Here is a 25,195-nt window from a genome sequence, read left to right on the forward strand (position 1 = left end):
GGTACCAATTATTTTTTCAATATTCCAGGTATTTAGATAATGTATGTATTCCCCGGTGGACCAAGTCTCTCTGTGTACTGATCAAACCTCGCTACCTAACTTCCAAGGCCCACCTTAATCTAGTTGCTCTCCAGTGAAATTAACCCTCAGTACTTCCTGCTTTTTAATGCCCTAAGTATCACTTGCCACGTGCAGATTTCCCCCCCTATTTTCTGTTATCTCTACCTCCATCTGATTGCTTATAATGATGCTCCCACCCCAAATTTCCTTCCTGGTCTTGTTCACTATTCTGCCACTGGTTTTTTGTTTTTCGTTTTTTTCTTTTTCTGAACTGTTTTTCGCTTATGTGGTCAGCACTCCCTAGAGGAACGGGTAATATTTTCTATAATGATTTCAAATAGAAGCTTTATGTATCTCCATGACGCTAATAACTGGCACATACAAGGCCTCAGGAGAGTCGGCATAAATGAGAATCTCTCCTCAGTCCTCCTGGGTTTTCTCTCCATCCTCTCTTTGAGGAATTGCGCAGGTTTCTTGCTATTTCAAAGTTGTGTAAGACCTCCTTCCTGGCTCATCTCCTTTAAAGAAAGTACTCTTAAGAGATCCTGAGATCCTGGAAGGAGGCAGGTCACAGTTCAGCCTGAGAACTGCCACCCCCCAGCTTTGTGATCTCAGCCTCTCTGAGTCTCAGTTTGTACGATGGAGTGAGATGGATTAGTAGGTCTCTGAGGCCCCTCCCAGTTTTAATGTCTGATCATCTGGAGTGGAGATTTATAACTGTGTTTAAATTTGTCTGGAATATAACCCTTATCCCACACCCCAAAACGAACACATCTGGTTAGAGACTTCCGAGATATTCTGAAGCCTTTGGGTCGCATTGCTCCTAGAATATTACAGAATGTTACTGAAGTTCAAAAGAAGATGCTCAATACTGGTCATGTATATATATATATATATATATATATATATATATATATATATATATATATATATATAAATTACCGAGGTTTTGAGATCTGGCAGTAACATCAGGACGCTGGGTTTGTCCTATGTAACACTAGGGAGAGAGAGAGAAAGCAAGAGAAGTTTAGAACTGACTAGAGAGCCCCAAAGGACAAGGTTTACTTTTATCTATATTAATGTGCTTATCTGTTCTCTTTCCATTGGCCTATATTTTTATTTGCCCACCTATAGGCAGAGATCTATATAGCAGAGATCAACTTTCTTCTTTGTAAAGTACTGAATATTCACTTAGCAGCCTCGGAGAGTTTCACAATAACAATAATCAAAAGATGTCATGGCTACAGATAGAGTTCCAAAATGGCGGAAGGGAGAAAAAAATATATGTGTGTATATATATATGTATGTATACACACACACACACATATGTAGGCAACTAATACTCAACCAGAATCACTAGTAAAATTACCTAAATTGTCACCTAATATTTCCTTCCATAAGCAACATATTTACCATGCCTGAGAGAAGCTAGCTTTCTTTTCTTACCAAATTTAGTGTAATTCAAATTTAAAAAGTAAAATGTCTCCTCTGCCTTTACTCCATTCTCTGTCCATAGAAGTCAAAATAATCTTTTAAAACATAGATCAGGTCATCTTATGAGTAAAATCCTTCTGGTTTCCCAATGCACTTTGAAAAGAGTACAGTTTTAAAGCCTCCTAGACCTTGGCTGACCTGGCCTCTGCAGCCTTTCTACTGTGCTTTCTCTCCACCTCTCCGAAGCTGCCCTGGCCTCCTTTCAGTACCTCTAACACCCAAAATTCATGTGTTACCCTCTGCCTGAAATGTACTCCTCCCAATTCCTCCTCTCTCTCTCTCTCTGCCCCCCCCCCGCCCCCGCTCCTTCTTGTCCTTTTCATCTTTGCCTAAATGCACCTTTTTAGAGAAGCCTTCTTTGACATCTAAGTAGTTTCCCCTATCTTCCCCCAATCCATTTATTCTGTCACTTTACTCCATGAGTTTCCTTCATGATAGTTATCAAGGTTTCTCATTATCCTTTTATTTCTTACTTGCATTCGTGTACTTGTTTGATTGTCAGTCCCTGCCACAAATGTTAAGCTCCATAAAGCCAGGAACTATTTCATTCATCAGAGCATCCTCTATAGTGTCAGCATGAGGCCCTGCGTGCATAGCAAACGGCCTATAAACAAAACTCTATGAACACCTAATCCCATATCGAGCTAGGAATCAGAAGCCTCAAATCCTGGTCCTATCTCTGGGAGCTAGGTGACCTTAAATTATTTACTTACTTTTCTGTGAAATTAGGGGAAGGCATTCATTAGAACATCTTTATGGATCCTCTCAGCTTTGGAAGTTTGACGGTCTATGATTATTATTGGTAGACATTGAAATGTGACTTTAGTAGACTCTAAGGGAGAAGGAACATCAAAGAAAATAAAATGAGACGAATAAAATAAATTTGATGTCTATTTCTGGATTTTAAAAATTGAAATCTGATCTCATCAGAATTCAGAAGGTTTTCAGGTTGTAATCAACAGATCAAAATAATAATCAAATGCATAGTCATGAAACGTGATACTTCTTTATAGTTAGGGGATGTTTGATCATCTATTGATAATTTTCAAGAGTCAGAAGGTTTTTCTATTATGTAGCAAAAGCAGAGGCAACACACTGCGAAAGCAGGAAGTTAACCCAAACTGTACCAAGAAAAGAAGTCAGCCGGGTGCACTCTTCAGTTGAATGTAAAGATACATATATAATCTGATAAAAGACAATACTATACAAGTGATAGACCTTGGCTACTTCTGCGGGAATGGGGAGAGCTCTCTAAAAATGGAATTAATTGATAGGTACATAAGTGTGTCAGCACTCTAAGGGATATAAAGGTTTTTGAGACTTGGGCTCAGAGGGTGATTTACAGTGGTACTATATATACTTGGAGGCATTTACCTTTTTCCCCATTTTCAAAATATTTCAAACCCAAATATTTATATTAAATTTTATCTTCCTAACCATGTTATACTTTAAGAAATGCATCTTGTTAGATTTATTTAGAATTGGGAATAATAGAAAGGCTTGGCGCTAAGGATATCACCCTGTCTGGTTCTTAAGGAGACTCATTGTACAACCAGTGTTTCTCAATTATTTTTTTTAACCTATACTCTCCCAGCTTAGAAGATATGTTCAAGCCTTACTTTCTATACGTTGTAGTTCAAACACAATAGTTTTTTTCAGGTATGAAATTATATTATTGAATATATTTTTCTCCAACTGCCCTTTCACTCATTTGGGGCCTTCCTTCCATTGAGCATCAGTGATTGTTCTAATTTTGCAATAGCCTAAAACCCATTGTTTTGGCAGCATAAAATCCATTGTTTACGACAAACACTTCAACACCTCCTGAACTACAAGCTGTTTGTTTGTTTTACATTTATCTGCAATAACCTGAGAAACAAAAAACATCCTGTTCTGGGTGAAGGGGTTGAGGGGATGGAGATGGTGTGTTTCCTATTTGATTGTTTCGGTGCACACCAGGCCTGAGTGCTGCGGAGAACAAAAACAAAATTCCAAGAAGGGGTTGAGAAGGCTGCTCTTCATGGACTAGCTCCTGATGACGCTGTCCTTTCCTGAACCTAATTACAAGTGGGTGAAAGGATACTAGAAACCCCACAGGGCCGGGGGAAGGGAATGTCTTGCCTGCTTTCTTCATCCCACTATTGCTCAGCAGAATGACTGTTTAAGTGGGCAGCAGAGCTAACAAACTTTGAATATCTCAGGGATAACAAACTGAGACGGCCAGAAACAATTATTTATTGAACACACATATATTTTCCTTAGTGAGGGTGTGTTTTTCCCATTTATCAATACAACCACCTTGTGAAATAGTTATTCATATCCCTATGTTACAGATAAGGAGAAAAGACACTCCTTTGGAGGGGAGTTCAGGAAGTGCATTTGCTGCTCTACCCTGAGGGCTGGGGTGGGGGGTCCAGCTCCTTGGAGAACAGCTTTCAAGAATCCACTTTGAAACTGCCGCTGAAGGCCAGCTCGGAAATGGAAGTAGGGTTTTGGAGAATCCCCTTAGGGGGAAATGCTTAAAAGTAGGAAGGCACAGTGAGTTGGGGTGAAACCATTCAGGACTGTGACAAGCAGCTTGCTTTGGGCCATCTGCACCTTCTCAGGGACGGGGGGAGTAACAATGAGGACCGCAAGGAATTGGTAGCCGCGTGCAGGAAGCCAGTGCTTTGTCTCCTTTCCCACTGCTGGAGACCACGAGGCAGCCTTGCATTCGAGCCTGATCAATCGCTACAAAGGGCAGGCGTACGCAGAGCCCTTTTTCCAAACAGGATTTACAGGGAATTAAGGGCCTTAGGGACCTCCTAGGCTAGGCCTGGGCCCCAAAGCTCTTGCAACGAAAATCTGTGGAGCTTGCTTAGCGTCCGTCCAGGTCTCGGAGCTTCTCCGAAGGCGTGCTTCCCCCACAGGAGGCCGCGTCTTCTTTGTAACTCGAGCAAGGCCCCGGCGGGCCGGTTGCTATGGTAACGCTGCTCGCCCGGCTTCGAGGCCTGGAGGATGGAAGCAAGCCTTGGCGGACGTCACCCAGACTCAGTTTGGGGGTGCTGCACCCATCCCTGTTTGGCAGGAAGGAAGCTGTGAGGTTTGTGAGTGAGGGGTTCAGGGGGCCACATTAGTACAGAGCGGAGGGTTGGGTTAGGATCTCTCTCCACCAACCTTCCCCCAAGTCCGCTCCTACTAAAGAGTTTAAACTTCTTCAAAGCAGGGAGGAGGGGGCATTGTAATTTGGGATTTAGTCAGACGGGCCACGCCCACCCGGGAAGGGAGCTACTTCTAGATCACGCCCCTTCCCCGGGCTCGCGGAAGGAGAAGCGAAATGGAGTAGGGATCAAGATTGAATTGAGTCAATGCAACTAATCTCGCGAAGGCCTAGGGCTAACCGGGTTTCGCCTGCGTCCTCCGAGGCCACCCCGCCCTCCCTTTTTCGCGGGGCCTTCTTGGTTTTGCGCCTGCGTGCTTGCTCCCGCGAGTTCACGGGTTGGGAGAACGCACGGAATCGCCGGGGCGCGCAGAAGGGGCGGAGCATGCATGGTCAGGCGCGCGCGCGTCGGGAGTGACGCGAAAGAGCCGGCGAGTCGGGAGGATCGGGTGGCTAGAGTGGTACGGTCAGGTTATTTGGTGGGCGGTGCGTAAAGCCGTTCTGGGCACGAGGGAGCGCATCTCACTGTCCCGCTCTATCCTAGGAGCGGATCCGGGGCAAAGGGAGGAGAGAACCGGGTCAGGGGCCGTTGCCGCCGCCGCTGCCGCCGCGGAGTCCGCCTACCAGCCGGCCAGCCCGCGCTTCGCGGGCCCTGCTTGTCAGGTAAGCAGGCCCGCGCTTACCAAAGAGAGGAGCGTGAGATGAGCGAGGGTGGGAGGCCATCCGGGCCTGTGGGAGGAAGAGGAGTGGGGACATGTTGAGAAGGCTGTGCGAGACGAGCAGGAGGCCCACAGGATAGTAGTAATAACAACCACCACCACCACACAATAATAATACTCTAGTGATGTGTGCCAAGACTTTACAAAGCTACTTAAATATGCTTCATTCTGTTTAACCTCTACTGCAGGCCTCCGAGGGGTCTGCTATTAAACCCATTTCACACGATAGGAAAACTGAGGCACGAGGGAGGGTAAGTAATATATGCAAAACCTCATAGCTAGTCGGGAGCCTGACTTCGAATTTAGGTCTCTGGCCGTGAGGCCTGTAATTTTAATATTTTCGCTTTGCACACAAAAGGGGGGCGGTGGGGAGGGATGAGTGTGAAGTGGGAGGGAGATCCAGAATGGGAAGAGAATGATGACGGGAAACTAGGGAAGAGTACATGAGTTTGGAACCTTGCCAGACTTCTCCCTTCTTGGTGGCCCTGCCACTTTTCCCTGCTGTTCTATGGTTTAACGAACCTGAGCCGGTGCTCTGGAGGAGCCAACTCACGGGCATAGGTCCCATGGGTGGTTTTAAGAACTGTTTGAACTGCAGTTCAGTCCAGGGTAGTGCCTTTTGCAGTGTTTTTGTAGGGAGGAGAACACAGCGGCGGCGGCGATTACCGCGGCCGTGTATGGAGGACCCTCTTCCAAGTTGCTGCCATTTCTAACTTGTAAGGTGCTGCTGCTTCCTTTTCCATCTTGTCCACGCGCTGCAAAGCCTTTGTCCAATCCTCTACAAAGAGGATGCAATTACTGTTTTCTTGCACACTTAGGAAACAACCAGGAAAACCAAACATGCTTTTCCCAAGCAAGGCCTGGTACTCGGGGTTGCTTGTGGAGAAAGCTTTCAGGTGGTTGTATCATTAGTTGCCCTTTAGAGCTCTCCTGGGTAAATCAGGAGCTCTGTTTTGGAGTAGTTTTACATTATAGGTCGTCAGGAACGGGAACGATCTGGAACAGTTTGTACTATAGATCAGCACCTCAGTAATTGGTGTGTGTGTGTGTGATTATGTGAGTGAGTGTGAGAGAGAGGCCCTCTTGCACAGTTTAGTGCTGGGAAACAACAGGTATCAATCAGTGCTTGTGTTTTGCTTTCATAGGGAGTGGAGTAGCCCATGTGGAGTTATTTGAAAGTCAGCCTGTGAGGCAAACGTTGCATGAGATCAAATTTATCTTTAGAAATTCCTTAGGAAGTTGCAGAGTTGGAGATGGCTGACCTGTTTCCCAGTAAATCCAGGAGAGTTGGTTTTTCCTTCAGCTTTGAAACTTGTTGCAACTCAGATGAAGTGATTAGGTTACCTTTAGGGGCTGTGTTTCACAAATACACAAATGTGAGTGGATAGTCATTCTGCACTGGGAGGTGCACTGAGATGCTGGCCCTGCGAGGTTTCAAAAGAGGAGACTAATAGAGAACAGTGTGTGGTTTCCATCACAGGCTCATTGTGGAGCATGTGCTCACTGAATGGAAAGTGGCAGACAGAATTGCTGGCATTATTTATTATTATTATTTCTCTTTTTTGGCTTGCATATCCAGTAATTTATGCTAAGTTAAATGTGCATAATATTCCTTTTCAGTTTTTGAATGGCACTACATTTAGGGTTTGCAAGCTATTGTCTATTTCTCCACAGTTTTCCTAGATAAGGGTTTGGTGCAAGAATCTTAACATATTTTTGCCAGTGGTGTGCTTTTGAGTTTCCCATTTGTCAGATATGTATAACAATGGTTACTTTTTGAACTGTGTTAAGCTTTTTATAAAACATTCTCTTGAAAATGGAAATCGTGATATTGTGTTTTAAAATTAATGTCTCTGAATTTCAGTTTCTTACTTGTAAAATGTAGAGGAAGATAGCATTGCACAAAGTTGTGAGGCGTTTTTTCTCCACTGTTACTTTGAGGCAAAACCCTACATTTTGTGTCATATCATCTATAAATATTTCACATTATCTCTAAAAGATAAGGACTCTTTTAAAAACCATAACTACAGTATAACACCAAAAAAGCAAACAAAACAAAACCCCACCCACAAAACCCCAGAACAAAAAAGAAAAAAACCAAAACTAGCCAGTCATTGTTCAGACTTCTAATTGTCTCAAAAATCTTCTAATTGTCTCAAAAATAAAATAGTTTTTATCCCCCATAACAGTTTGTTTAAACCAAGATCCAGCTAAGGCCTATACATTTTGATTGGTTGATATGTCTCCTGAGAATCTTTTACTTTAATTTCCTGCAATTTGTTTGTTGAAGAAGCTGGGTGGTTCTGTGTTTTTTTTCACAATCGTTTCTGGATTTTGCTGATTGCATTTCAGTGGTATCATTTAACATGTCCTTTTGTCCTCTTTATTTCTTGTAAATTGGTAGTTAAATCTAAAGGTGTGGTTAGATTCAAGGTAGATTTTATTTTGGCAAGACTACAGTCATGCGCTGCATAACAATGTTTTGGTCACCGATCGACCACGTATAACGGTGGTCCCATAAGATTGTAAGGGAGCTGGAAAATCCCTACTGCCTAGAGGCGTCATAGCTGTCCTAACATTGTAGGGCAGTGTGTTACATGCTTAGGATGCTGGTGTAAGCAGACCTGCTGCACTGCCAGTCGTAGCACATACGGTTATGTACAGTACATTATGCTGGATAATGATAATAAGTGACTGTTACTGGTTTATGTACTTACTGCCAGACTTTTTATCGTTATTTTAGAGTGTACTCTTTCAACTTATAAAAAAAAAGTTTGCTGTAAAACAATGTGCTGTGTTACACCTGCAGCAGCCTCACACATCTGGTGTTTTCTGCTTCTCTTGATTGCATCATTTTTTCTTGTGCGTGATTTAACGTTTTGTGCAGTGACATCCAGGTTTGTAGCCTAGGGGCAATAGGTGTGTAGTAGGCTATGCCATCGAGGTTTGTGGACACTGTGGACGCGTGCTCTGTGATGTCTGCACATGATACATTTCTCTTTCTCAGAATGTATCCCTGTGTTCTAAGAGACACATAATATCTGCTTGTCTCTTTTTCTGATGATGACAGCTATTGTGATTATTTTAACAACTTTATGTATAATTTACATATTATAAAACACGCCTTAATGTAGCGTTCAGTGATTCTTAGTACATTTACTGAGTTGGGCAGTCATTACTGTAATTGAGTTTAGAAACATTTCCATCACCTCAGTAAGATACCTCATGCCCATTTCCACTTAACCCCCATTGCTATCCCCACCCATCACTGGAGTCTACTTTCTGTCTTTCTAGATTTGCCTTTTCTGCTTACTCCATGTAAATGCCATATGATTATTGCCCAAATCTATAAATTCATTAGGAGACACAAAATGGTGATCTTCTGTCATTTTGTATTCATTTGTTAACTGTATAACTTCTATAAAGAAAAACTTTCCCTCAGCTTTTGGTTACTTCTAGGTACAGTTTATATAGGAAAGACAAGATATGTATTTTAAAAATAAGTTGATTCACTAGCATTCTCCAGCCGTGACCAATTAAGTGTATTTTCTTAGTTCATTATGAACTCATGAATTTAAACCTATCTGGAAAGTTTTAATACACTGTAGTAATTATCCATAATGAGCTTCATATTGTCTTTCTTTGATCAGCGGGACCCTCTTCAGATTGTTTCCTGAGTTCTTTTGACACAACCTTAAGAGTGCCTTAGCCGGAGACCATGGTTCTAAGAGTTTAGTGTAAATACCGAATTGTCCTCTTTTTAAGCCTGCTCTTCGCTGCGTGGAGGCCAAAGGCATTTTTGCTTGCGTCCCTTTTGTTACTTTTGCTCTTACGGAAATGTCTCCAGGAGTGACATATTCACTTCCCCTAAAGTAATTTATGGTGGTGTTCAAAATGACATCAAAAAGGAAGTGCCTTGTTTCAGTTAGGGAACTAAGGAAGTGAAGTGGTACAAATTTAACATTATTAATGGGCATAGAAATGATTTAAAAACCTTAAGCAAGGTTTAGAATCTAAAATTCTGAGTCCCAACATTTTCTTAATTATGGTCAGATAGTAAATTCCACATTCAGTCAGAACTTCTGCCCTTTTCTGATGTTCGTTATTTGTTCATTCAAGCCTTTCATTCATGCTCATTGCGTACAGAATGAAAATAAGAAACACATTCTGCCTTTAAGACGTGTACACCTGTATTTGTTAGGAAGATACCACAGCCCACTTAAATTTCAGAGTAATTATAGTAAGTCTGCGGTGACTTCAGGGAAACATACGTTGAAGTGTAACGTGCCTTGAATAAATGGAATCTTCGAGGGTTGCTGACAAACCGACAGATTGATTTCTTAGCAGTTTCTCAGAGAAATGAAGACACTTGAGAATGCTAGTTTTGTTTTCCAGATTCTTACTGTGTCTGCCTATCTTGACGATAGAAAGCCAAGATTTTCCTTGCCTCTGTCCTTTGGAAATCGCTCATGTTCGTTTTACTGTTTCTAGGAATTTCCCCTGTGAATGGAGACACTGGGGCCCATTCAACATCGTGTTGAGCATCCATATGGTGGGGTGGCCTTTTAAGTAAATGCCCTTATGATAACCTTCTTTTAGGCTCTTCATAGCTGCTTGAGCGTCTCACATTGAATTTATTGTAATAACAGCATTGCTCTGAGGCTGCCCCATGCTGAGTTTTGTCTTACAGAATACTGTTCCCTCCCGTTTCCTCCCGCAGTGTACACTATAAATCGTCCTGATTTTGGTTGAACTGTTGATACCTGCCATCTTCTCTATCTTTATTGTTGAATCGCTGCTTGGTTTCTTTACAATTTATGTGTTTAAAATAGGCATTTATAACTCAAATTCAGATTTTTCTTATGGTTGTGAAGGTTGAAATTAGCAAGTGGGATTGTGTTTTATCACTTAAATCCCTATTTGCACAAATCTAAAGAGGCACTATGTTAAGTTAGTGAATTGCCTCTAGTTTTATTTGACTTTTGAATTGTAGGAGAAAAGAATTTCCTTTTTTGGAAGGTGGTGGGGGGAGTCCCATCCTCATTCATCATATAGGTGTAAAGACTAAGTGTGAGTTTAAGTCCACATTCCTTCAGGCTTTCAGAAATCCCATGTGCGTTTAAACTGGCCAAAGTGATTCCTTTAGAAATAGTTTCATGATTTGGTCTATGAACAGAGTGCTGTGGAAGTTATGGCTAAGGACATATTTGCGGTCACAGGGGCTATTTTAGTCTTCAGTTTAGGTATTCTGGAGAGGGTTGAAAACTGGGTTAGGGTCGTGATTTTATCCTGTGCTAAAAGGAAACTTGGGCAAAAGTTTCTTCAGGTTTCTTTCTTCTTTTTTTTCCCCCTGCTTATTTTAATTTGGGTGCCATTCAAAAATCAGGTTTCTTAATAACTTTAATTTTTTTTTAGGTGAAAGAACTGTGAGTGTGTGTGTAGAATAAATATAATAGTCTTAATGTTTTAGCTTAAATGGGTGAAGTGATGGTAAAATATTGTTTCGATGCCTTTGCTTTATTGCCATCTCATACCCCTGTGTAAGTTTATGTGATTGCAAAATGTGTTTTTGAATCTAGGTCAGATCAACCATTGGCTTGCCCGCTAACACACTCAGCTGAAAGCCACATCTCAAGTTGATTCAGGATGCCTGCAGCCCTTGTAGAGAACAGCCAGGTTATCTGTGAAGTCTGGGCCAGCAACCTCGAAGAAGAGATGAGGAAGATCCGAGAAATCGTGCTCAGTTACAGTTACATTGCCATGGTAACGAGCTCTACTCTATTTGACTCACCTTCTGGTATGGACTTAGGGAATACTTAATGTGAGATCTTGAAATAAATGATTATACTAAAGTGATGGTAAATTAAACATAATGGAAAGTTACATTGCTTTTATGAAGCCTCAAGGTAGCCCGAATGTCTGAGAAGGATGTAACCTCTACTGTCTTAGATTTTTTGTACTGTTACTCTGTGTTCGAAAGTCTTTAAAGCAGAAGTATGTCAACCCATAGGGCACATCTGTTCCAGACATACGGTGAATATGTATAGTGTTTAAAATAATTTAAAAATTTGTTGCCAGGGGCCAGCCTGGTGGCTCAGGTGGTTGGAGCGCCGCCGTGCTGTGCAGAGTTGGCAGGTTTGATTCCCACATGGGCCAGTGAGCGGCTCCCTCTACAGCTAAGATTGTGAACAAGAGCTTTCCCTGGAGCTGGGCTGCCATGAGCGCTCTGTGGCCAGTGTGAGTGGCTGGCAGCCGGTGAGAGCTGCTGTGAGTGGCCGACCCACTTCCAGCGACCAACTGCCTCAGCGGGGGTGAGCGCAAGGCTCATAATACCAGCATGGGCTGGGGAGCTGTTGTCCTACACAACTAGACTGAGAAACAATGGCTTGAACCGGAGTGGGGTGGGGAGGCGGAAGAAAGGGGGGGGGGAATTTGTTGCCAGCATTTAAAAATCAAGAACTCACTTAAATTCCAGATTTTTGCCATCTCTGGAAAAATTGGTGCAATCTGGCAATTAGAGGGTCCACATTCCTGCCTGACTGAGTGGCTAGAGAGGGAGTTGTGCATCATGGTGATATAGGAGCCTCTTTTAGAGGGGGCATGTACTCTAGTTTGCTCTCGTCTCCGTTACTCATAATCATTTTCATACCCAGTCTGCTTTACTCCTTTACATGAGCTGCCCGGAGTTTGTGACTCTTGCTGTAGAGATTATAGAATTCTGTCTTTGGCCTGGCATTTAGTACTCTCCATGATCTTGTGCTTTATTCAAGCTATATATGGCTGTTTATTGTTTTTTTTTTTAATGGCTGTTTCACTTCCCTATTTTTGTATTTTTATTCATATATTGTTCTCAACCTAGAATTTTTTTTTTTTAATTTTATCGGGGAATATTGCGGAACAGTGCGCCCTTCCAGGGCCCATCAGCTCCAAGTCATTGTCCCCCAATCTACTTGTGGAAGGCGCAGCTCAGCCCCAAGTCCAGTTGCTGTTTTCACTCTTTAGTTGCAGGGGGCATAGTCCACCATACCATGAGGGAATTGAACCAGCAGCCCTGTTGTTGAGAGCTTGCGCTCTGACCCGCTGAGCCATCCGGCCGCCCTAGAATGTTCTTCATTGACTGCACATCTACCTGTAGTTACCCACTTGTATTCACATCCTGCGTAGAATCTCTCAGGTGTTGTGCAGAGCTTCATGATTTTAGTGCTTCTCTAGATGTCAACAAGATCAGTATTTTAAGATAGATTTTTGTGCCCAAGCTTGGGGCTTGTCACATAACTTTTATAAATTGAGGTAGAAATTTTGTTTTATGAATGATCAATTCAGCGTCCACTGGTTTGTGAAACCTTATGATGAGAGATTTTTTCCTTTTCCAGGACACAGAATTTCCAGGTGTTGTGGTACGACCAATTGGTGAATTTCGTAGTTCCATAGATTACCAGTATCAGCTTTTACGGTGCAATGTTGACCTTTTAAAAATTATCCAGCTTGGCCTTACATTCACGAACGAGAAGGGAGAATATCCTTCTGGAATCAACACTTGGCAGTTCAACTTCAAATTCAACCTTACGTAAGTGTCAGAGACACTGCTCAGTGTTATTCATATATCTGCTACATTTGTGCAGACTCATTTCTAACTGGTTTTATTCATTTTAAGTTTGGTTTCCATCGAACCTAGGTAAGGAAGCATTGGAAGGAGCGTCAAGCAGAGCATGGACTAAGGAATCTCAGAAAGTAAAGCTACTCATAAAGAACTCTTATAAGTCAACATTAAAAAGACAAGTAATCCAATTAAAAATGGGCAAAATATCTGAATAGACATTTCTACAAAGAAGATACTCAAATGGCTAATAAGCCCATAAAAAGTTACTCACATCATGTGAGAAATGCAAATCAAAACCACAGTGTGTACCACTTTACACCCACTAGGTGGTTATAATAAAAAACACAAGTAACAATAATAACAAATATTGGTGAGGATGTGGAGAAATTAGAACACTCGTAGGTGGCTGTTGGAAATGTAAAATGGTGTAGCCTGTTTGGAAGACAGTTTGGCTGTTCCTCAACAGGTTAAACGTAGAGTTACCATAAGGTGGAACAAAAGACAGTGATTCAACACTGGTTTTAATTTAGTGGAAAAAATTAAGATTTTGGTGGTTTTCTTTCCAGTTGTCTATCCTAAATTTATGTGAAAAACAAATGAAAGGAAAATAGTGAAATTTAGTGGAAAATGAGTTATGTATTTCCCTAAATATTTATGTTATAACTTATGTAGTATTCTAAATATTCCTGTGTTTAAGTTAATGTCTTTACAGTGGAATATTATGCCAGAGATACAAAGACTGTGGTATATCTATGAGTATTGATCTGGAAAGATGGTCTGTGGTATGTAGATGTAGGGATGGAGGTGTGTATGTTTAGGCAGAGAAAATAGTCTGCAAGCATGTATTAACCAGGTGTTAACAGTTATTTCTGTGGGTTAGCATTATAATAAGAACAGGAAGATTTTTTCATTTTCTGCTATCTGGAACATTTTTATATTGGTTGATTCTGTTTTTCTTTAAACAGTGAGAAAATGTGGATCTTTTATAATCAGGAAATTTATTTTATGGGGGGAAATCCCATTTTTCTATATATTATAGAGATAAAGTCATCTGCTTTGCATGCTTGCTGGAATACTGGAAATAATTAGTCTATTCTTAAATTATGAAAGCATTTCGAGAAAAGTTCTACAATGATAAGGCGATAGTAATACATTGTTGCCTACTACTTCCATGCAGTCTCTATCAGTTAAGAAGCGAATACCTTCTTTTTCAGCGAGGACATGTACTCGCAGGATTCCATAGATCTCCTTGCTAACTCAGGACTGCAGTTTCAGAAGCACGAAGAGGAAGGGATCGACACATTGCACTTTGCAGAGCTGCTTATGACGTCAGGGGTGGTTCTCTGTGACAACGTCAAATGGCTTTCATTTCACAGGTCAGTCCCAGAGAATGTGTATCTCTCGATTTGGGAGCGGGAAATTGAATTCTTACATTATTTTTGCAGTCCTGTTGTCTGTTCTGTTGGTCACTAGCAGTTAAGGAGTTGAAACTGTTACTCATCTTTCAGTTTTTAAAAAAAGTACTTTGGGACAGCTGGTTAGCTCAGTTGGTTAGAGCGCGGTGCTCTGAACAGCAAGGTTGCTGGGTCGATCCCCACATGGGCCACTGTGAGCTGCGCCCTCCACAACTAGATTGAAACAACTACTTGACTTGGAGCTGATGGGTCCTGGAAAAACACACTTAAATAAATGAAAAAGTTAAAACAAAACAAAACAAAACACTTTGGAGTTTGTACTACTTTGTCTCAGATAGTATTAGGCTCTATCATGTGGCTGTCAGGAGGAAATGCCAGGTGGAAAGATGGAGGGTGGGGATAGTTGACGCCCTTGGTTGTCTTTTTCTTGTCTTTTACGTGATTGGCCTGGAGTTTCCTATGTACCCAAAAGCGAGATTGCCCTTAGGAGATGTTGTTTTACCTTTTCAGTGCCTTTTAGTCTGTTGTTTTTTAATGGAAAGTTCAGATTACAGTAGGATAAACTACTTTGGAAGACTGAAAATCCCTAACCCGAATTAGGAACATAAGATGTTGAGAAATAAAGCAATTGAATGCGGGGGCCTGAGAACTGCTGCTGCTTCACCCCAGTGCCTCCTTCTCTCCTTGTAGTGGCTATGATTTTGGCTACATGGTCAAGTTACTTACGGATTCTCGTTTGCCAGAAGAGGAACATGAATTCTTTCATATTCTGAACCTTTTCTTCCCATCCATTTATGATGTGAAATACCTGATGAAGAGTTGCAAAAATCTCAAGGTACACAATGTTTTTCTTAATACTGCTAACAACAAAAAAAGCCAAACAGGCAGACTTGTCAATTTGCTCTGTTGGTATTTGTCCAGCGTCTGTTCTGGAGTGCCTGCTAGGTGCCCGCAGTGTGCTTGACAGGTTGTGTATAGAGGGACTCGTGTGTAACTGTCTTTACCCTGAGCATGGAGGGAGCCCTCTGCTTCTCTCCTCCTGAGGCAGGTGTTTCTTCGCTTAAGGCCCACGAACCTAGTGGAACAGTTGGTAACGTGAGGCACATTGCAATTTGTTAGGAGTGGGGCTCATTGTGTACCAGACTCTGAAAGGGGTTCTTAACTCTCGGCAATTTAAGAACTCACTGCCCTAATAAATTGGTGATAAGAGGTTTGCTGTCTTGGATTCGATTGGCATTTATTTACTATTTCCTCAACCTTGTTTTACAGCGATTAGGACTTTAGGAGGCAGGGATTTGACAAAGTTAATAATATAGAAAAAAAAGGAGTGAAAAGTGGAATAAAACACAACGTGTCAGTTGGAGGGCTGGGGTAAGGCTTGTTAAGTAAATGGCCTGTTCCCACTTCTCACCAAATGAAGTAAACTCAAGAATGGACGTAGTTGACTAGTAGAAGAGTGTTGGGTCTATAATACTACTCTTTGCTTCCCTTACACTTCCAGGGAGGTCTTCAGGAAGTGGCTGATCAGTTGGATTTGCAGAGAATTGGAAGGCAGCACCAGGCAGGCTCAGACTCACTGCTGACGGGAATGGCATTCTTCAGGATGAAAGAGGTAAGTCTGATGGGATGACTGAGGTTTGTTGGAAATTTATAGTTTCTGTTGGTGGAAGTTGATGACTGCTTTGAAAGCAGGTGTGTGTGTGTGTGTGTGTGGTTTGTTTTTTATGATGCTCAATATATTAAATGTAGTTTGGGAAGCAAAGAAGCATTCTGAAATGGAGGCCACTCAGCGTGCCCAAGTCTAGACGTGTATTTGGTGTCCCTGACAGCTCTAATCCTTGTAATTACTTGCTTTTCTTCTGATTTCTGTAATGCGAACACATTTTTTAGACCACCCACTTATTTTATGCTAAGTTCTGTTAATTATCACATATCCCACAGCAAACATACTCTACAGTGAAAAGCTGAAAGCTTTTCGTCTGAGATCAGGAACAAGACAAGGATGGCCACTCTCGCCATTTTTATTCAACATGGTATTGGAAATCCTAGCCAGAGCAATAAAAAGAAAATAGAAATAAAAGGCATCCAAATCAAAAAGGAGGAAGTCAAACTGTCACTATGTGCAGATGACGTAATATATATGGAAAACCCTAAAGACTCCACCAAAAACCTGTTAGGACTAATAAACAAATTCAGTAAAGTTGCAGGATACAAAGAAGTGAAAGACCTGTGCATTGAAAACTGTAAGACATTGATGAAAGAAATTGAAGACGACACAAATAAATGGCAAGATATTTCGTGCTCATGGGTTGAAAGAATTAATATTGTTGAAATGTCCATACTACCCAAAGAGATCTACAGATTCAGTGCAATCACTATAAAATTTCAGTGGCATTTTTCGCAGAAATAGAACAAACAATCCTAAAATTTGTATGGAACCACAAAAGACTCCAAATAGCCAAAGCAGTCTGGAGAAAGAAGAACAAAGCTGGCGGCATCATGCTCCCTGGTGTTGCCCTCCGAGGTGCCTTTGGCGATGTCTACAGATACTTTTGGTTGTCACAACCTGGGGCGTGAGGGCTTGTGGGGGAAATGTGCTACTGGCCAGGGATGCTGCTAACCCTCCTACACTACTACAATGCACTGGACAGTGCCGGCCCCCCCAGGAAAGGATTATCCCGCTCAACAGTGCCAAGGTGGAGGCGATAACACCCCGCTTAAGTACTTAATGTCCATTATCTCACTCTTGACAACCTATTACTATATCACTCCATTTTCTAGCTAGGGAACAATGACTTAAGGAGAGTTGAAGTGACTGTCCTAAGGTCACACAGTGAGTCAGGCTGAATGTGGAGCCCAAGCTCCTAATCATTGCACTGCCCGGTAAAGAGAAGGGAGGAGGAGATGGGGCATTTGTGCTAAATAGCAGAAGCAGCCGCCGCAGCGCTGTCAGCAGCACAGGGATCTGGCAGTAAAAGAGCCCATGGAAAGCAGACATCGGTTCAGAAAGGAGCACGAAAAGGTTTGGAGCCTTTCTTTCTGGAATTAGCTTCTGGTTGGCTAGATTTTCAGGGCTCTGAGAGCTGGGAGGTGCTGATGTGGTGGTGTGGAGACGTGGCATGATTCCTGGCGTGACTCTTGGCGTCATTCTCACCGTGGCTTCTCTGTCCTGTTCTGCAGTTGTTTTTTGAGGACAGTATTGATGATGCCAAGTACTGTGGGCGGCTGTACGGCCTGGGCACGGGAGTGGCCCAGAAGCAGAATGAGGATGCGGACTCTGCCCAGGAGAAGCTGAGCATCCTGGCCCTCATCAACAACATGCAGCAGTGACAGTGCGGCTGCCCGGGGCCCGACTGGGGCGCCGCTCGTGGCCTTCCTCCCCGAGGGAAAACGCTTCTCGGCAGCAAACTGTACCCACCATCTGCATTGAGCAGAAAGACTTTTGTTTTACTGAAGACAAAAGATGTCTTTATTTTAGATCTGGAAGAGGGGAGTTTGCTCTGAACCTATAAACAAGTCTAGCCTATTCCTCATCCCCCGGCCTCTCCTCTCCAGTTGCCTCCTGCCACCAGCATCCATGGCTCATTTGACACCTTTTTAAATATCAAGGGCAAGTGAGAAACAAACTAGTAAAATGTATATAACTCTTACCTGTTGTCATTCTTTTTCTTTTAAATTTGTTGCTAATCTCTGAGGACAAAGACTTGCCGATTGCTGTGCTTCTCAGCTGAGCTGAGGGCTTCCAGGGAAAGTGGAACGAAATGGTGTTCTTGTTAAGTGTGGGTTATAGGTGTTGAGTCTTTTCCTTTTTTTTTTTTTTTAATTTTTTTGTTGTTGTTGCAGAGGGCGTGAACCCTTCTCAAGGACATTTGCTTTCCTCACACTTTGCTAGTCTTTTTTAATGTACTATTTTGTGGAAATGAATTATGTACTCAGTGCTGACATTTGAAGACCAGATAATGAAAACTTTTCTTAAAAACAAAATTCTACAGAATCTGTCTACCCTTTATTCATGAGGAACCTCCAGAGTGGGTATTAAGTTAACCACTCGAATGTCTTTAAGTCTGTGTTCCATTGTACCACTGTTTGCTGTCACATGTGCATCATTTGAAATCACTTTGTTTTCATATAATATAATACTCTGGATTTGGTCCTGAAGGAAATTAGTAATATCAGATTTTTGGGTCCTAAGTCTGTTGTGATTTCAGATGGTCATCTGTATTCTCCCACCTCTCTTCTATTATTCCTGCTTTTCCTCTCTGGAAACGTGAGGAGGAGTTTGGGAGATGGATTAATGTGAGTACCAGGAATGTGAGTCTTTAAAAAGTTTTAGTGGTTCATATAAATGGTAGTGAGAAATTTGGTTTATAGAGTTCTCTTGGAGTAATACCCCACAACTGGGATAGGAAGCTCAGGACTGATTTTTTTTTTTTTCCCCTTCAAACTAGTCATTTAAAAAGTACACTGTATTTTCGTTTTTTTAATTAATAACTACAGTGTGGATAATTTTGAAAAGCAAAAACTCCTTTGGAATGGTGAAAATGAAAACTGGTAACTCATTGAAGTGGATGAATAGTCTTGCATTTTAAAAGCTTATGGAAAAACTCAATTTGAAATGATTAAAAAATGTCAAGTATTATAAGCTGGTATTTAAGATGCTTGTAAATATATTTATGTTTTTAATTTTGTATAATAAAGATTTCTTTTTAACCACCGGCATGAAGGTTTGGTCTTTCATGGCTGTGAATTTCTGGCTCTAGAAATGGTTGTTTGCCGTTGGTACCATACAAGCATCTTGTCTATCGGCAAACTCTTTTGTCTATTTTCCACAAGTTGGCTTGCATACAGAATGTCTCTGAATAAGCAACTGTGTAAATGGAACCGTCTCTTCACTTCACGCCTGTTGCTGATTGTTGGGCCCTACTAGGAAACCAGTTTTAATTGTATTTCCTGAGGCTACTCCATTATACCGGGGGTGCCAAATAAATGTATACAAGTGGACACTTTGGTCAACGGTGCTCAAGCAGTAGTTCACTCTAATCAGAAGTGTCTAGATGTTGATGGTAACTACTTTGAGCACCTCTTGTAATTGCAGAAGTCAAACGTGACTTATATTCATCTTTTGTTATCAGTATGTATTGAGTGTTACAATTTTAATGCAGTTTTCCTTTCTTAAAATGAGTCTAGGTTTTTTTTTTTTTTTGGTACCCTCTGGTGAATTAGCTTAATTAGTGGAATTCTTTTAGACAAATTGAACTTCTGATATCTTGGACTTAGCCCAGAGCTTTGTTTCTAACTCTGTTGGCACAAAAAACTGGCGTTATATGTCAGGTACAGTAGCAGATCTAGCTAGGATTTTGACTGGGATGTTCACATACAGGAAGAGAGAGATTTATCACTAAGGTTTGCAGTAAAAACACAGGTCAGTGGTTCTTAACACCCTGCACAGGTGTCCTTCCAAATTTGGATTAAATTAGGAATTTATCTTTGCTACAATTGAGGACAGACTTGTAAGGAGACATGTTGAGATGAAGGGTTGAGGAATTCAGTGTTGAGTGGGGTCTGGTCATTGCATTGGAGAGAAAGAGCTTATAAAATGGTGCTAAAGGAAGGGCCCAAGTCACGAACTTGGCCTTGTGTAAATAAGAGTGGGTAGGACAGTGTGAGTGGTTATACTCAGTGATGCTCCAGGAGAGTAACCAAGAGAAAGCTAACTAGGGGTGACTGCCCCTCCACACGTCCTGCCAAATGTTCTTGAATTCCAGTGTTCTGCTGACCCGGGAAGGTTGGATACCAAGCACAGCCTACTGTCAGGTAGTGCTGGTGTGAATGAGCTCAGTTTAGAGTCCTTTAATTATTCTAAGCTATTAAGGAGTCTTCTTTCAATTTCATACTTTATTCAGTTAACTCTCTAGGAAGGAAAGAGTTTGAGAATTAATTTTCAAAGATGTGACTTACTGGTTATTTTTAGACCTAGTTTTATTATTATTTTTTTAGAGACCTAGCTTTAGAATTTAAAAAATGCTAAACCCCAGAAAGGAAATATTGCTCCTCATAGTTCCCGTTATGCACCTACGAGACACTGTAAGTAAACCCTAGGGATGAAACAGCACGTGGAAGACAATGTACCCACATTGGAGTTGATAATCTACTGGTGTTGCCAGACAGTGAGTAATTACCAAGAATACAGTTTGTGAGCTGTAAAGTATAGGACACAGATGTCCTTGAGGTTGAAGTTCAGGGACTGTTTTTAGAGAAAGGACATTGAAGCTGAAATCTAAGAGATGAAGACAAGTGGGCCAGGCAGAGGGACCACATGGGCAGAACCCGGATGTGACAAGAGCTTCCTTGGTGGGTTCCAGTAGCTAAGGGACTAGTGTGGCTGGAATCTAGAAGCAAGGATGAGTGTCTTGTTGGGAGACCAAAAGGTAAAGGCTGGGATCGAGCAGGGCCTTGTAAGTCACGTTCAAGATTATCTTTTTTCCAGTAACAATGGGAAACTACTCAAAGGTTTATTTTTTTGTTTTTTTTTTTAAAGATTTTTATTGGGGAGGGGGAACAGTGTGTACTTCCAGGACTATTTTCCAGTCAAGTTGTTGTCCTTTCAATTTTAGTCGTCAATTTGTTGTTCTTTCAATTTTAGTCGTGGAGGGCTCAGCTCAACTCCAGGTCCAATTTCCGTTGCTAGTCACAGGGGGCGCAGCCCACCATCCCTTGCGGGAGTTGAACCAGCAACCTTGTGGTTGAGAGCCCGCGCTCCAACCAACTGAGCCATCCGGGAGGCAGCTCAGCTCAAAGTGCCTGTTCAATCTTAGTTGCTGGGGGCGGAGCCCACCATCCTTTGTGGGACTCGAGGAGTTGAACCAGCAACCTTGTGGTTGAGAGCCCACTGGTCCATGTGGGAATCGAACCGACAGCCCTCGGAGCTAGGAGCACGGAGCTCCAACCGCCTGAGCCACCAGGCCGGCCTCTCAAAAAGATTTTTTTTTTAAACAGGGTTTTGACAAGATTTGATGTGCAATTTAGAATAGTCATTGGTATATGAAAAATGATGACTGGAAAGAAAGCATAGATTTAGAAATACGTATTGAGAGGTGAGTACAGTCATTTGGGTAAGGAGATGGTGATTTGTATTAGTGATACAGGTACCTATTAGACATAATGTTACTTTGGATGGACCAAAACTAATTCTTTAGTTGCTTAGTGGTATATCTTATCCATTCAGAAAGCTTGAGTCAATTCCTCAGCGATTTGGCTCTTTGTGGTTCTGATAATTAGGGAGATAGAAATGAAAACCATTTATTCCAGTCAGAATAGGTTGAATACATAGTATTGGAAAGAGAGGAGTTGAAAGGAAATGGAGTTGTGTCATTTCTGTTATCTTCTGCTATTGGGTAGTTTTATTGCTTAGTTGTCAAGTAATAATTCTTGTTCTTACAAAACAGTAACCAAGGAGTGTACAGGATTCCTCCACCCATAGGTGATGGTTTTTGGTAAATCACGAAGCTGTTTATAATTTCTAATGTAATAATACATATTGCTGTTTACTCAAGTGGAAGGGAGTAAATATTGTTCCATTTCTGCAAGCGAAGCACTGGTTCATTTTAGCAGATTGTGGAATTGGTATCTAGTTCTCCACTTAGTCATGCTTATTTATATCTTTGCAACCAAGAAGATTCTCCAACCCCTAGTAACAATGCATCTTCTTCTTAGAGTTCACGCAACTGTGCAGAGAACTAGCAGGATCAGTATTTCCTTTTTGGGGTTTGGCATTTTTAAATTTTAAAGCTAGGTCTAAAAAACAAAAGGAAAAAAAGACCCCAGTTAAGTCATATCTTTGAAAACTGCTTCTTAAACTTTTTTCTTAGAGAATTCCTGTTAATGTATTTCATCATTGCTGCCAAGAGCAATCCCAGGAAAAAAAACCTGAAAAATAAACTGGACACGCAAGTAGAAAAGTCTTCACAATGAATCCTCAAAGAAAATCTTTCAATTATTGGGAAAGAGTGCTCCCTCTCAATCCCATCCCAGGCTGTCGAATTTTTATGTCCTAGCAACTCAGATATTATGGAAACTGTTCAACTATTTAAATAACCAAAGAGAAGGACCTCAAGAGAATGCTCATTAGTCAAAAAAAGAAGAAAGAAAAAAAAGAACAAAGACTCATAGTTCAATAGTATGTAGGGTCCCATTATGCAATGATCACAAAGGTGGAGGCCAATAATCCAAAAATTTGTATCTGCAAAATTAGGAATATGCATTTATACTCAAAGACCACCTGTGGCTCTAATCTATTAGGGCTGATGCAAAAGTAACTGTGGTTTAAAAGGTTAAAAATAATTGCAAACACAATTATTTGCGCACCAACCTAATAATTCTGAAAGGGTTCTATGATCCAAAAAAGATTAACCACCAAAACAGTAATTTCTTCCTGAGCTATTTGATCGCCACAAATAATTTCTTATAAAACTGAAGGGCTAAGACACATTTGAGTAGGTTATTTGTTCTTCCAAAGCTTTATAAGTGATTTGTTCAAATAAGCAATTACAAGAAACAACAAAACCAAAATTTTGACCTAAAATAAAGTTCAGACATAGGGTAAAAAGTCAACATGATGGGTAAGGCCTAGTTCACATTCAGTAGACGTTGTAGAGTACAAGGGGAGAGCCCAAGTTAACAAAAACAACTTAAAAAATTTACCAATAGTCATTAAAAGCAACAATTCTGTCTCGAACAAGAATGACATGTTTATAATTAGGCGAAGCATTTATAAAGGTAGCTTGTTTAAGAACATAACCCTTTGGGTGATGAAAAAAGTTTCTCCTCTTTGGATGAAACTTTTGTAAGGCTCTAGAGATGACCAATAATCACTCTTGCAGGTGTTAGTTCTAATAACTACCGCTGGCTTTAGATGATCCTTCAGTAGGAGACTAAAATTGAGTCCAAAGTCAGATTCTACTGTGTCTAAGGGTAGAGTTCATTCAGACTTGACCCACATTTTGTATTATTTGGTTCCCTGCAAAAACATCTAGGGACCAGAGCTAATGTCTGGCAGAGGTGAAAGGTTTCAAACATTTTGAATTTGACCCAGTTTTTTAAAGGTCCTTGCAAGTTCACATACAGAAGGTCTGGCAGTATCTTGTGTAAACTTGAGTGTTGCCGTATTTCCGAAGGAGCTCTTGAGCCTGTTGCTGTATCTCCTGGGTCACGTGGGTAGGCCAGTGGGACCCGATGTGAAGCAGGACGAGGCAGCACTCCAGCACATCTGGGAATGGCCAGGTCTGAAAGATGACATGGGAATGAACAAGGAAGCGTTTGCAAAAGAGCCACAAACATCGCACAGGAGGCATCAGCAACTCAAAGTCTCATCTACTGACACTTCTCAGGCAGTTGGGCCATTTCTCTTACGAGGCAGTGTCTTGCTGTTCATAAGTTCCTCTAAGGAGAGACAATCCTCAAAACTGGGATGGCTACTGGGATGTCCTCCTCAAACGAAATCAATCTTTTTCGGGAGCTCTACTCCAATGAACTTAAAATGTGCTGCTATTACTACTAGGGCCACATCCAACTATACCTATCCGTCTGTAAGCTATCAAATACATGGCACCAACTTTAATTTTTACTTAACCTCCCAATTACAAAATATATTCGATTTCTCTGAAGACTAAGGTAGAAAATTTCTTGTGTTGTCAATAATTATACTCACAAAACACTTTAGCTAAGCAAAGGTAACTGGATCCTGATTTTTTAAGTGCATACAAATGCGTAGAGATTTCAGAAACTGAACAGAAAAGTAGATGACCTTCAAGAATTTGGTATAGTCAACTGACAATACAAAAAGTAATGTTTTACCAAATGAACTGCTATAAATCTTACCTTAACATTCTCAGGAAAGTTAGCTATTCTCTCATTCGCTTCCGTAAGCCGTTTGGTTAATTCAGGCAGAGAAACTGGCGCGTTTTTCTCTTCTTTACTAGTAATAATAATTTTAAAAAGTATAAGTTACATGTCTTGCCCTGGGTAACTTCTAACTATCATTTGTAAATAAAATTCCTTTGTCACCTGGATTTTTATCTCCCATCTTTCAATACAAAGGTTAAGAGAAGGCAGTGTAATGCGATGTGATGCAAAGTTTTCAAAATGCAGTATTATTTCCCATTTTCCAAATCCCCACTTTTTAGACACATAGCTCCAATGAAAATTTGGGGCCGTTCGGGGATTCAACCTGCAGCCAAGTGCAGAGGGCCCGGGTTTATCTGGGGAATGGTTGGGTAGAGCCGGGGCTCCTAACTGGGGTGTGGGATGCACATTTTTCTGGGAAGAGTGTGTTAAGCTTCTCATAGGGGTCCTATGATCCAAAGGTTAAGAGCTGCTGGATTAGAGAACTTTCCAGTGTTTTCCTTGTTTTTAAAACCAAACCTAAAGCCTCTTCTTGGAGAAGTGACTCAAAACTCTCACTGAGATTTCAATGGGAGTTTTTTTTAGAGCAATAAATACAAGGGCTCCAAAGCTTTTATTTTTATTTTTCTACAGTTAATAATAATAGCTATAAGTTTATTAACTGTTCTGCTTATTGTGTTTTAGGCCCTGTGCTGAGGGCATAACCAGGGTAAAAGGCACTCACATACTAACCAATCAGTAATTGTTAATCACTACAAATGCCCATAGCCAAGCGCCCCATAACAGTGCGAGCTCTGGAGTGACGGTGACGGGCTCCCGTCACCCACCTGGCCCGTTTTCTGTGGAAGTGATTGGGATGCTACAGCAT

General features: G+C 41.3%; 2 protein-coding genes across 7 annotated transcripts in view; one reads left to right on the forward strand and one right to left on the reverse strand.

The window, feature by feature from the left end:
- The window catches only part of CNOT8 (CCR4-NOT transcription complex subunit 8), a 32,700-nt gene extending 13,562 nt beyond the window's left edge, over positions 1 to 19,138 (forward strand). The window contains exons 1-8 of one of the 3 annotated variants that reach the window (XM_033096588.1): positions 4,618 to 4,636; positions 5,238 to 5,356; positions 10,992 to 11,175; positions 12,786 to 12,979; positions 14,227 to 14,388; positions 15,118 to 15,262; positions 15,929 to 16,039; positions 17,608 to 19,138. In XM_033096588.1, coding sequence (XP_032952479.1) covers positions 11,059 to 11,175; positions 12,786 to 12,979; positions 14,227 to 14,388; positions 15,118 to 15,262; positions 15,929 to 16,039; positions 17,608 to 17,757 — 879 coding nt within the window. In that variant the 5' untranslated portion in view covers positions 4,618 to 4,636; positions 5,238 to 5,356; positions 10,992 to 11,058 and the 3' untranslated portion in view covers positions 17,758 to 19,138. Of the gene's footprint in view, positions 1 to 4,617; positions 4,637 to 5,131; positions 5,155 to 5,237; positions 5,357 to 10,991; positions 11,176 to 12,785; positions 12,980 to 14,226; positions 14,389 to 15,117; positions 15,263 to 15,928; positions 16,040 to 17,607 lie in introns of those variants that run through there. The other 2 variants (XM_033096586.1, XM_033096585.1) reach the window with 2 other exon arrangements.
- A 2,963-nt stretch (positions 19,139 to 22,101) lies between these two features.
- Positions 22,102 to 25,195, reverse strand: part of GEMIN5 (gem nuclear organelle associated protein 5) — a 35,290-nt gene continuing 32,196 nt past the window's right edge. For 2 of the 4 annotated variants that reach the window (XM_033096814.1, XM_033096813.1), the window contains exons 27-28: positions 24,304 to 24,400; positions 22,102 to 23,708 (exon numbers count right to left, since the gene is read on the reverse strand). In XM_033096814.1, coding sequence (XP_032952705.1) covers positions 23,541 to 23,708; positions 24,304 to 24,400 — 265 coding nt within the window. In that variant the 3' untranslated portion in view covers positions 22,102 to 23,540. The remainder of the gene's footprint in view (positions 23,709 to 24,303; positions 24,401 to 25,195) is intronic. The other 2 variants (XM_033096812.1, XM_033096811.1) reach the window with 1 other exon arrangement.

This window comes from Rhinolophus ferrumequinum, chromosome 24 (assembly GCF_004115265.2).
Source record: "Rhinolophus ferrumequinum isolate MPI-CBG mRhiFer1 chromosome 24, mRhiFer1_v1.p, whole genome shotgun sequence".
NCBI classification, from domain to species: Eukaryota; Metazoa; Chordata; class Mammalia; order Chiroptera; family Rhinolophidae; genus Rhinolophus; species Rhinolophus ferrumequinum.